The following is a 13,007-nucleotide window of genomic DNA, read 5'->3' as shown; positions in this document are numbered from 1 at the left end:
GCTAAAAAAAAAAAACCAAACAATTTTTCTTGTAGTAATCAGTATGTTCAAGTGTTGATTGTGTTGATAAATGTACAACTTTATGATGATACCATGAATAACTGATTGTGCACTGTGGATGAATGTATGGCATGTGAATATAACTATAAAATTGTAGGAAAAAATATATATAGGAGTAAAAGCGTTGGAGAAAACATGGTAAGAGGGATGTAGCTATCTACTATTGATTAGCAGGTAGAATGGTGTAGCCTTTCTGAAGGTCAGTGTGGTGGTTCCACAAAAAGTTATGTATGTGGGGACCATAAGGTCCTGCAACCTCATGGGGTATGCCATTTGAAGATCTGAGAGCAGAGACGTGAATGGACATTTGCAAACTGGTGTTCATGGAGGCAGCAATCATGATTTGCAATGGGTGGAGGTGATGTAAGGGTACACAGACTGAGGAACAGAATGGTGAACTGTGGCATATGCATACAATGGAATATTGAGCAACTAAGAGAAGCAGTGAAGCTGTGAGACACACAACAAGATGAATGGATCCTGTGCACAGCATTTGAGCGAAGTATGCCAGAAATAAAGGCAGGCACTATAATGCCTCACCAATATGGACTAACTACAATGTGTAAACTCAGAATTGAATCTTAGAACATAGCCTAACGTGGACTTGATTATTGTAATGGTCCCTAGATTGTAAGCTCTTACAGCAGTCAACTCTATTCCTGAATTGTAATGCTTATCTCTAAACTTTGAGATGCTGATCCCTTACTGTATGACCTGATTGGTCTCTGGAACTATGCGTATCTCTGAGACACCTGAAACTCGGAGCTAGAGCTCGGCAGACATGAATGTCAGTATTAGTGCATACAGCAACTGTTAAAAAACAAAGCCAAAAAAGAGCCCAGACTTCAATTAGTGATATGAATGAAGCAGATCTGGTTAAGACTAGGGCATACCGGGCCAAAGGGTAAAGGTCGAAACTGATTGTGTTTTAAAACTTCAGATTCCATGTGGCAGATGTCTATTTGGTGCAGGATCTATATTTTCTAAACAGTGTAACTCTACAGTCGATTTGTTCAAACACCATGATTGCATGGAGCTTTGAATAGGAAGTGAGATACGATGGGTTGATATAGGTTAGAGTGAAATAGTGACACATCCCAAAGTAATCTGGGCAGAGAATAAAAAATATATTTACAGCCCTCCCCCACCGAGGAGCTGGGGGAAGGTGCAGAAGTGTTGGACTTCCTCACCTGGACTGATGTTGATGTTGTCACAAACATTGGGACTGGCAGTTTGATGTGCCGAGCCCTCTATCATGGGACTTGCCCTTGTGGGGCTCGTTACTGCAAAGGAGAGGCTAAACTTCCATATAATTGTGCCTAAGAGTCTCCCCGAGTACCTCTTTGTTGCTCAGATGTGGCCCTCTCTCTCTCTAACTGAGCCACCTCGGCAGGTGAACTCACTGCCCTCCCCCCTACGTGGGACCTGACTCCCAGGGGTGTGAATCTCCCTGGCAACGCAGGATATGACTCCTGGGGATGAATCTGGACCTGGCATCGTGGGATTGAGAATATCTTCTTGACCAAAAGGGGGATGCAAAATGAGACAAAATACTTTCAGTGATTGAGAGATTTCAAGTGGAGTTGAGAGGTCACTCTGGTGGACATTCTTATGCATTATATAGATAACACCTCTTAGGTTTTAATGTATTGGAATAGCTAGAAGTAAATACCTGAAACTACCAAACTCCAACCCAGTAGTCTGGACTCCTGAAGACTACTGTATAATAATGTAGATTGTACAATAACGTAGATTATAAGGGGTGACACTGTGATTGTGAAGGCATTGTGGATCACACTCCCTTTGTCTAGTGTGTGGATGGATGGGTAGAAAAGTGGGGACAAAAACTAAATGACAAATAGGGTGGGATGGGGGGGACGATTTGGGTGTTCTTTTTTTACTTTTTTTCTTTATTCTTATTCTGATTCTTTCTGATGTAAGGAAAATGTTCAGAAATAGATTGTGGTGATGAATGCATAGCTATATGATCATACTGTGAACTGTTGATTGTATACCATGGATGATTGTATGGTATGTGAATATATTTCAATAAAACTGAATTAAAAAAAAAAAAACACATATGTTTATTAAAGGTTTTGAGAAACAAACAAACAAAAAGTATACCTAAAGGATAAGTTCCTAAAAGCATAACTGCTAGATCAATGTATGTGTACATTTGTAATCTAAATAAATTCTGTCAAATTACCCTCCTTAGGATTTGTACCACCACCAACATAACAAATATATAGAAGTATGCACTGCTGGCTCATAACTAATAAAAGAAACTCCAGGTTCAACATAAAAGAATGTGCAGCTGAAATGTGAAGAGCATATAGCAAGCAAATGGAAACACTAGGTTGACCTGGGCACAAATATCAATACTAGTGCTCAGATCTGGAGATTAAACCCTAGGACCACCCTGGGTAGGGAAAATGATCCCAAGAGACTTCAGTATTAACTGAAGACCCTCAAATGGGGCTAAAGTGGTCCCAGCATGGGTCCAGGAAGAGCAAATCCAAATCCTCTGGAGAAATGAATCCCCAACTTAGGTCATCAGGATTCAGCAGAAATTAACTTTAATTAAATATGAGCTCATAAATGAAATATTACCAAGCCTAAAAAAATAAGGCACCTTGAGTAAGAATCAGAGACCCAAGAGATTTAGATACCCATTAGATTTAAATATCAGAATTTTCAAATACTGCATAGAATGATTAAACAGCAGATTAAACCCAGAAGAAGAGAATATTTGTGAACTGCAAGATAGATTCAAGGAAACTTCATAGACTGTAGGAGAGCTAGGCAATCTACAAAAGAGGGTTGAGACATTACATCAGAACAAGGTCTAACATGCTAATCAGAGTCCAGAAGAGAATACAGGAGAGGCAATATTTAAAGAGGTATAGCCTGGGAAATGACAAACCGACAAAAAAAACCATGAGCCAAAAGATAAAGGAAACTCTGTGTATATTAAACAGGAAAGGAAAAAATTCAATCCCTTCCTAGAAACAATGCAGCAAAACCATGTAACACCACAGGTGAAAACAAGATCTCCAAAGCAGAAAGAGGGTGTGCCAGTTTGAATGTATTATGTCCCCCAAACGCCATTATCTTTGATGTAATCTTGTGTGGGCAGACCTATTAGTATTAATTAGATTGTAATTTTTTGAGTGTTTCCATAGAGATATGCCCCACCCAACTGTGGGTGATGACTCTGATTGGATAATTTCCATGGAGGTGTTGGCCCACCCATTCAGGGTGGGTCTGAATTAAATCATTGGAGCCATATAAATGAGCTGACAAACAGAAGGAACTCATTGCAGCTGAGAGTGACATTTTGAAGAGGAGCAACAGCCAAGAGGGACACTCTGAAGAACACCCAGGAGCTGAGAGAGGAGCTACAGATGAGGGACAGTTTGAAGATGGCTGCTGAAGACAGACTCTTGCTCCAGAGAAGCTAAGAGAGGACAAACGCCCCAAGGGCAACTAAGAGTGACATTTTTGAGGAACTGCAGCCGAGAGAGGAATGTCCTGGGAGAAGGCCATTTTGAATACAGAACTTTGGAGCAGATGCCAGCCAAGTGCCTTCCCAGCTAACAGAGATTTTCTGGACACCACTGGCCATCCTCCAATGAAGGTACCCTTTGTTGGTGGACACTTATGGACTTAAGACTGTAACTTTGTAACCAAATAAACCCCCTTTTATAAAAGCCAATCCACTTCTGGTATTCTGCATTCCGGCAGCATTAGCAAACTAGAACAGAGGGAAAAGACAGATCATCTACAAGGGAATTACAATTAGACTGAAATTTCTTGAGAGCAACAACAGAACCCAGAAAACGATCAAATGTATCTTCAGAGTGCTAAGAGGAAAAAGTATCAATTCAGAATTAAATAGAAGAGGATAAAACAAAAAATTTTAGAGTTTACCACAAACAGACTTTCACTAAAGAACCGTAAGGGTTTTTTGCGGAAGAAGAAAAATCTCTCCAGAAAGAAAATAAAGCAGTAAGATGGAAGGGTGGATGACAAGAAGGAAAGGAAAGGAAAGGAAAGGAAAAAGGAAAGGAAAAAGGAAAGGAAAGGAAAGGAAAGGAAAAAGGAAAGGAAAAAGGAAAGGAAAAAGGAAAGGAAAAAGGAAAGGAAAGGAAAGGAAAGGAAAAAAGAAAGAAAGAAAGAAAGAAAGAAAGAAAGAAAGAAAGAAAAACAACAAAAAAGCCCAAACATTGTCTGAATAAAATATCATCTAATTTGTAGGTTTGAAAAAAAGAATCAAAATAATAGATAACTATTACCTAAAAGTCTGGAATAGTTAAAGCGTTCTAAGAATTCTTCTACTTTTGACAATGAAGACTGACATACTAACTTTAGATTTTAAGTAAGGAGGAGACTGCCAATGTTAATTATTGAAAAAAGAGCAAAAAAAAAAAAAAAAAAAAAAAAAAAAAACTTCCCCCCAAACCCACAAAAACAAAAAAAACTAGAAAGAAGAAGAAAAAAGCTCAACAAGCCAAAAGTGCCAATAAATTGAAAATTAAGACATGGGAGGAGGGAAAAATAAAAACTGTGTGCGCTTCTTATTTAGGCAGCTTAATTCAGAATTTAAGAACAAAAATAAATGAAACTGAAAAACTCTTTGTGTATTTTGAAATTAAACAAATGAACAGTTTAGAAACACCAAGTTTTGCTTTCAACACATAATCTTTATAAAAATGAAAAGTTACCTTCCATATCTTCATATTCCTGATCTCCTGCATTTAGGGTATGTACAGTTTTCTTCTCCATTTTTCCTTGGAAAAAGGTTTCCTACAGGATGAATTATAAAAGAATTTTTATGTTTGCCTTCAATAACACCAATTAAAAAAATACCTTGAACCGTACATTATTTTACACATAAAACAACAAAGCAAAAGTCAAACTCTTGTGGATAATTCAGTTTTCTTTTGTACTCCATCAAATAGCATACAGTCTTATTGAAAGGAAAAGGCGTACATAAATATTAAGCAACAAAGACTAAGTAATAAATTTTGCAGTAAGTAGAGACATAAATTTAATCAAAGTTTAGAGAAAGGAGAACACCACGGACTGAAGTTGTCAGGGAAGGTGATCCAAACACACAGATAGACTAGGTGTGTCAAGAAGGTTAGGGCATAAAGAAGCAACATTGAATGAAGGAGTAAAACAGCATTTAGGTGGGCCAATCTGACAAGAACAAGAACAGTGTGACAGACAAAGAGACAGTGAGTGAGCATGTGTGCACAGGCAGATGGATATGTGTGTGTCATGAGGAGGAATGGACATGTAAACCAAGAACTTTATCTTGAAAGATTACAATAAGGAGGTAAAGAGAGCAATAAGCAGAACAATGTAAATCAACTAGGACTAGATTATGGATGGATCAAGCACTAATGATTAACTGAGAAACTTAGATTCAATCTTAGTTTCTTGTGAACGAGAGCAACAAGATAAAAATGGTATAAGTGAATTTTTAAAAAATAGATTGACCTGTCAGCAGAGAATAAAATGGGTTACAGTCAGGAGACATTAGAAGCAGAGAGATGTGCACAGCTAGAGTAACTGGCTGTGAAGTGAAACAGAGAAGTAAGAAATGAGAGTTGAAGAAAACTCTGAGATCTGGTGACAAAACACAGGTCACCTGGCCTAGAGGAGTAGGAACGGTGATTAGAAGAGGCAAAATGAGAAATGTGGGAAAGGAAGTCAATTTGGCAGTTAAGAGGAATGAATTTATGAGGTAAAATTTATATTTTAAAGCAATTCTTAGAATTCCTTCTTGAATTGATTCAAGACACATGATTGCAATGAACTGTTCAATTACATTTTGGAATATCTAGGCACAACCAATCCCCAATTTTATTGGTTATGATTTTCCCATACAAATCTGAATTAACTTTTCTAATTTTTGAAATAATTTTCACAAGCTAGTTTCATCATTAAAGGTATGACTCTCTCAGGAAAATTCCCTACTAGGTTAAACAAGGAGAAATGCAAAGTCCTGCACGATGGTTCAGTACCCAACCAAAGAGTGATATCAGCAAAATGGCAGAGTAAAAAGCTCCAAATGTACACACACACACACACACATACACACAAACATACCCGCACCACAGAAACATCAAAAAACAAGCAGAAACTGGCAGAACCAAGTTTCCTAGAACTCTGGAAAACAGTCAAAGTAAACTGCAACCACGTGAACACTGAATCAAGAAAAAGGCAACCAAAAACTGGTATGAAAGCTGACTGGAGCTTTTCCTTGCCCTGGCCCCAACCCCTCCCTGGCTCAGGTGTTGTCTGTGGAACAGTGGTCTGCATTCTCAGGGCAGATCTCTGGTATTTGGTTATGGAGGGAGGGAGCAGAGCACACCTAATGCACAAATTTAGTGTGTATGTATCTGTTACAACCCATCTGGTGGCTTCCTCAAAGACTAACTCAAGGCACTCACCTGTTTTGCCTAACCCAGAACTCACCTGGGGTGTTAAAGTGCTGTAGAGAAGTGACATGGAACAGAGCAAACCAGTTGCCTGAAGTAAAAGATTGTGGTTATGACATATAATAACATGCCTGAGGGTCATCTGCCTGAGGCCCGGGAAGAAAGATATGGAGATAGATTTTTGGTGAGATTCAGACATCCGGGAACATTCATGCATGCTGAGGAATTTTTAAACTCATCCCAGGGCAACATACATGCTCAAAAAGACCCAAGAAGACCCTAGGCATTCAGGAGATAGATTTTTGATGAGATTCAGACATCCGGGAGCATTCATGCATGCTGAGGAATTTTTTAAGTCACCCTAGGGCAACATACATGCTCAGAAAGACCTGAGAAGACCCTAGGCATTCACCTTGGGCTGATCTACTGACTCAGTATAAGCTGGGCTGTTAAAGGAGAGCCTCAACACGGAGCAAATTAGCAAAGATGTTAGAAATTTTCGTTTTGTGTTTTTGTTGTTGTCTGTTTGTTTTTTGGAGCTCGTGGCATTCAAGAGAGTATCTTTTGAAACACTGGTTGACCATAAGCTAAAGGAACAGAGGTTCAGTGACCGTGTACAGCAAGGAATAGAGACTTTGGATAAAATAGTTTGGAAAAATCACTAAGCAGATTACTGCAGTCTTCGATGATCAAAACAAAAACAAAAACAGCAAGGCCCAGAGAAGAGGGCGAATCTGATTGGCAGACTTAACACATTTTAATATTCAAAGGTCCAAATTTCAACAACAAAAAATCACATGGCACACACACAAACAGAATAGGATGGCCCATTCAAAGGAACAAAATAAAGTGGAACAACAACAACAACAACAAAATCCCTGAGGAAGCCCAGACATGGAATTACTCATCAGAAAATTAAGAAAACTCTCCTAAATAAATTCAATGAGCTACAGGAGAACATGCACAAAGAACTAAAGGAAATCAAGAAAACGGAACATGAACAAAAGAAGGAATTCAAAAAAGAGATAAAAATTTTAAAAAAGAACCAAAGAAATTCTGGAGCTGAAAAGTACAATAACTGAGATGAAAATTCACTAGAAGGACTCAACAGTAGATTTGAACAGGCAAAAGATCAGCAAACCTGATGCTAGAAAAATGAAGTTATTTAGTTGGAGAGGCAGAGAAGGAAAGGAATGAAAAACTGAATAAGGCCAAAGAGACCCAAGGGACACTGTGAAGTGTACTAAGATACTGATTACGGGAGTCCCAGGAGGAAATGAGAAAGAGGTAGAAAGAATATTTGAAGAAATAATGGCCAAAAACTTCCCAATACAATGAAAGACAAGAATATACACACTGAGGAAGCTCAATGAACTCCAAATAGGATAAACTCAAACAGATCCAAATTGAGACACATTACAAACTGTTTAATGGACAAAGACAAAGAGAGAATCCTAACAGCAGCAAGAGAGAAGCAATTCATTGGGTACAAGGAATCCTCCCTAAGTCCCATATTCTCATCAGAAACCACAGAGTCCAGAAGGCAGCGTGTTCTAGTTTGCTAATGCTGCTGGAATGCAAAACACCAGAAATGGACTGGCTTTTATAAAGGGGGTTTATTTGGTTACACAGTTACGGTCTTAAGGCCATAGAGTTTCCAAGCTAATGCATCAGCAACTGGGTACCTTCACTGGGGGATGGCCAATGGCATCCAGAAAACCTGCTAGCTGGGAAGGCACGTGCTGCTGTCTGCTCCAAGTTCTGGTTTCAAAATGCTTTCTCCCAGGATGTTCCTCTCTAGGTCACAGCTCCTCTTCAAAATGTCACTCTTGGTTGCTCTTGGGGCGTCCTCTCTTAGCTTCTTTGGAGCAAGAGTCTGCTTTTAACGGCCGTCTTCAAACTGTTTGTCATCTACAGCTACTCTCTCATCTTCCGTGAGTTCTTCAAAGGGTCCTTCTTGGCTGTGGCAAGCTCGCTCCTTCTGTCTGAGCTTATATAGTGCTCCAGTGAACTAATTCAGACCCACCCTGAATGGGCAGGGCCACACCTCCATGGAAATTATCCAATCAGTTATCACCCCCAGTTGGGTGGGGCACATTTCCATGGAAACAACCTAATCCAAACATTCCAACTTAATTCCCACTAATACGTCTGCCCCACAAGATTGCATCAAAGAATATGGCTTTTTCTTGGGGGATATAATACATTCAAACTGGCACACAGTGTAATGACATATTTAAATTGCTGAAAGGAAAAACAAAACAAAACAAAACCTGTCAACAAAGAATTCTATATCCAGCAAAAGTGTCCTTCAAACATAAAGGAGAAATCAAGACAGTTCTCAAAAAATCTTGAGTGAGTTCATTACCACTAGACCTGCCCTATAAGAAATGCTAAAGGGATTCCTTCAAGAAGAAAGGAAAGAACACTAGGAAGTACCTTGAAGGTGCATGAAGAAATAAAGATCCATGATAAAGGTAAATGAGTAAATATAAATGCCAGTCCTATTATGTTTTTGATTTGTAACTCCACTTTTTATTTCTTATATAATCTAAAATTCAAATGCATAAAGAGTAATTATAAATATACGGTTGGGGCAGCAAGATAAAGATGTAAGCTGTGACAAGAATGACACAAACGTGCAGAGACAGAGAGGTATAGAGACTGTGTTAAGTTGAAATGAACTCAAAGTAGACTGTGATAGAATAAGGATATTAAATATAAACCCAATGGTAGCACAAAAAAGAAATACCTAAAAATCTGCAGAAAAGAAAATGGTTTGCTACAAAATATCAACTAAATACAAGACAGTAATGGAGGAAATTAGGGACAAAAAAGGCATGATATACAAAAAAAAAAAGGCATAAGAGTTAGGTCCTGCTTTATCAATAAATTCTTTAAATGTAAATGGATTAAATCTTCCAGTCAAAATGCAGACATTGGTAGACGGGATAAAAGAGCATGATCTGACTATATGCTCTTTACAAAAGATCCACCTTAGATCAAAAGATAAAGAGACTGAAAGTGAAAGGTAAAATATTCCGTTCTAGTAACAACAAAATAAATAGACCTGGAGTGGCTATACTACATGAAAAGGCATTTTTCCAAAGAGGAAATACAAATGCTGAAAAAGCACATGAAAAGATGCTCACCTTCACTAGCTATTAGGGAAATGCAAATCAAAACCAATGAGATATCATTTCACATGTACTGGAGTGGCCACTATTAAATAAACAGGAAACTACAAGTGTTGAAGAGGATGTGGAGAAATAGGAACACTTATTCACTGCTGGTGGGAATGTAAATTGGTACAGCCGCTAAGCCTACTTATAATTACGCCTAAAAGTAACCCCCAGAGAACTTCTTTCATAGCTCAGATGTGGCCTCTCTCTCAGCCAACCTGCAAATAAACTCACTACCCTCCCCCCTACATGGAACACTACTCCCAGGGGTGTAAGTCTCCCTGGCAACGTGGGACATAACTTCCAGAGATGAGCCTTGACCCAGCATCATGGGATTGAGAATGTCTTCTTGACAAAAAGGGGGAAAAGAAATGAAACAAAATAAAGTTTCAGTGACAAAGTGATTTCAAATAGTGAACAGGTCATTTAGGAGGTTATTCTTAGGCACTATATAAATATTCATTTTTAGTTTCTAGTGTTATTAGAAGAGCCAGAAGGAAATACCTGAATCTGTTGAACTGTAATCCAGTAGACTTGATTCTTGATGATTGTATGTATGTATGTATGTATGTATGTGTGTGTGTGTATATACACACACACATATACATATGTAACTGTGATCGTGAAAACCTTGTGACTAACACTCCCTTTATCCAGTGCTTGGGCAAATGAGTAATAAAATGAAGACAAAAAAATATATGAATAATAGAGGGAATAAGGAGTATGGAAAGGGGAAGTTTGGAGTTTTTTTTTTTTTTTCTTTATTTTGGAGTAATAAAAATGTTCTAAAATTGATTGCGGTGATGAATGCACAAGTATATGAAGATACTGTGAACCACTGATTGTACACTTTGGATGGATTATATGGTGTGTTAATACATCTCATAAAATTGCATTTTAAAAAATGGTACAACTGCTGTGGAAGAGTTTGGTGGTGACTCAGAAAGCTAGGTATAAAGTTGCCATTCAATCTGGCAATCCCGCTACTCAGTATATACCCAGAAGAACTGAAAGCTGGGACTCAAACAGACATATGCACACCAATGTTCACAGTGACATAATTCACAATTGCCAAAAGATGGAAACAACCAAAGTGTCCATCAACCAATGAATGGATAAAAAATATGTGGTAGAATATTATTCAGTAGTGTGCTGGTTTATATATATTATGTCCCCCACAAAAGCCACATTTTTTAATGCAATCATGTGGGGGCAGATTAATCTTTTTGATTAGGGTATGAACTCTTGATTGAATGTATCCATGGAGCCCATTCAGCATGGGTCTTAATTAGTTTACTGAAGTCCTTTAAAAGTAGCAGACTCAGATGTTTGTTGATACTTTTTGGATGCTAGCCCAGAGTTTGTTCCGGAGAAGCTAAGAGAGGACAAAAAACCCCAGGGGCAGCAGAGAGAGACTTGAGAGCTGACGCTTAGAGATGCTTGGAAATGCAGACAGAAGGATGCTTGGAGATGCTAAGCTGAGAGAAACCCATAAACATTTTGGAGAAAGCCATTTTGAAACACAATCCAGAAGCAAACAGCAGACACCAGCCATGTGCCTTCCCAGCTGGCAGAGGTGTTCCGATCCCAACAGCTGTTCTTCAGTGAAGGTATCATATTATTGATGCCTTAGTTTGGACACTTTTTTGGCCTTAGGACTATAAATTTGTAACCGAAGAAACCCCCGTCATAAAAGCCAATCCATTTCTGGTATTTTGCATAATGGCAGCATTAGCAAACTGGAACAAGCAGTAAGGAATGAAGTCCTGAAGCACATGACAACATGGATGAACCTTGAGGACATTATGTTGAGTGAAATAAATCAGACACAAAAGGACAAATCCTGTATGATCTCGTTAATGTGAACTAATTATAATATGCAAACTCATAGACATAAAATATAGAATATGGGTTACTAGGATATAGAAATAGGCTAAAGAATGGGGAGTGGTTACTTAATATGTGTAGAATGTTTAACTAAGTTGAACTTAAATGTTTGGAGATGGACACAAGTGGTGGTGGCACACTACTGTGAGAATAATTAACAGTGCTGAATGGTGTGTGAATGTGGTGGAAAGGGGAAGTTTAGAGTCATGTATGTCACCAGAAGGAAAGCTGGAGGTTCAAACATGGAAATACATAATGGTGAATCTTGTGGTGGACAATACCCAGATTAACTAAACAAATAAAAAAAAGTTCTTTCATGAACTAGAACAAATGTAGCCACTATTACAAGGAGTTAATAATAGAGGGGTATATGGGAAAAAACATAACTGTTGCAAATCATGGACTATAGTTGGTAATATTTTAATACTCTTTCATCAATAGTAACAAATGTAATACGCCATCACTATGGGTCAATAATGGGGGTATAAGGAGTATGGAAGGATTTGGGTTTTCTTTCTTACCTTTATTTCTTTTCTGGGGGAATGAAAATATTCTAAAATTGATCATGGAGTTGATTGCACAACTATGTGACAATACTGTGAGCCAGTGATTGTATACCTCAGATGGTTTGTATGGTGTGTGAATATCTCAGTGAAATGGCATTTAAAACAAAAACAAAAACAAACACAAAAACAAAAACGAAAAACAAAAAAAACCAAACAGATCTATGGCCAGGTTTGTGCTCTCTTGAGTTACCTTCCCTTCCTCCATCAACACCCAGGGCTAGCATAAAACCATGGAGCAAAATTCATCCTGATGCCCAGGCTCCACCCCAGACTAATTAAGTCAGGGCCTGATCATTGCTAATTTTTAAAATCCACCCCCTACCCCCCAAAAAATCTCAAATCAATGACCTAACTTCCCATCTTAAGAAACTAGAAAACAAAGGGCAAACTAAACCTTAAGCCAGCAGAAAAAAGATTAGAGCAGAGATTAATGAAATGGAGAACAGGAAAACAATTGAGAGGATCAATGAAACCAAAAGTTGATTCTCTGAGAACATAATAAAATAGACAAACCTTTAAGCTAGACTGACAAAAAAAGAGAAGACACAAAAAAAACCAAATTAAAAAACGAAAGTGGGAACATTACTACTGATCCTACGTAAATAAAAAGGGTTATAATAGAATGTCATGAACAATTTGTACATCTACAAATTAGATAATCTAGACGAAATGCAGATTCCTAAAAATTTACAATCTACTTACAGTGACTCAAAAAGAAACAGAAAACTCTCATAACAAGTAAAGATTGAATCAGTAATCAAAAACTTCCCAACAAAGAAAAGGACAGGACCAAATGACTTCACTGATGAATTCTACCAAACACTCAAAGAAAAAATAACACCAATCCTTCCCTCCAAATTCCA

General features: G+C 38.1%; 1 protein-coding gene across 2 annotated transcripts in view; it reads right to left on the bottom strand.

Moving 5' to 3' along the window:
- Window positions 1-13,007, bottom strand: part of SCAF11 (SR-related CTD associated factor 11) — a 90,141-nt gene that overhangs the window by 57,326 nt on the left and 19,808 nt on the right. For both annotated transcript variants that reach the window (XM_037845433.1, XM_037845434.1), the window contains exon 2: window positions 4,785-4,866. In XM_037845433.1, the coding sequence (XP_037701361.1) occupies window positions 4,785-4,845 (61 nt within the window). In that variant the 5' untranslated portion in view covers window positions 4,846-4,866. The remainder of the gene's footprint in view (window positions 1-4,784; window positions 4,867-13,007) is intronic.

Source organism: Choloepus didactylus, chromosome 8 (genome assembly GCF_015220235.1).
Source record: "Choloepus didactylus isolate mChoDid1 chromosome 8, mChoDid1.pri, whole genome shotgun sequence".
Lineage (NCBI taxonomy): Eukaryota > Metazoa > Chordata > Mammalia > Pilosa > Megalonychidae > Choloepus > Choloepus didactylus.
The sequence above is the reverse complement of the archived record's forward strand: the minus strand, read 5'-3'. Positions and strand labels throughout refer to the sequence as shown.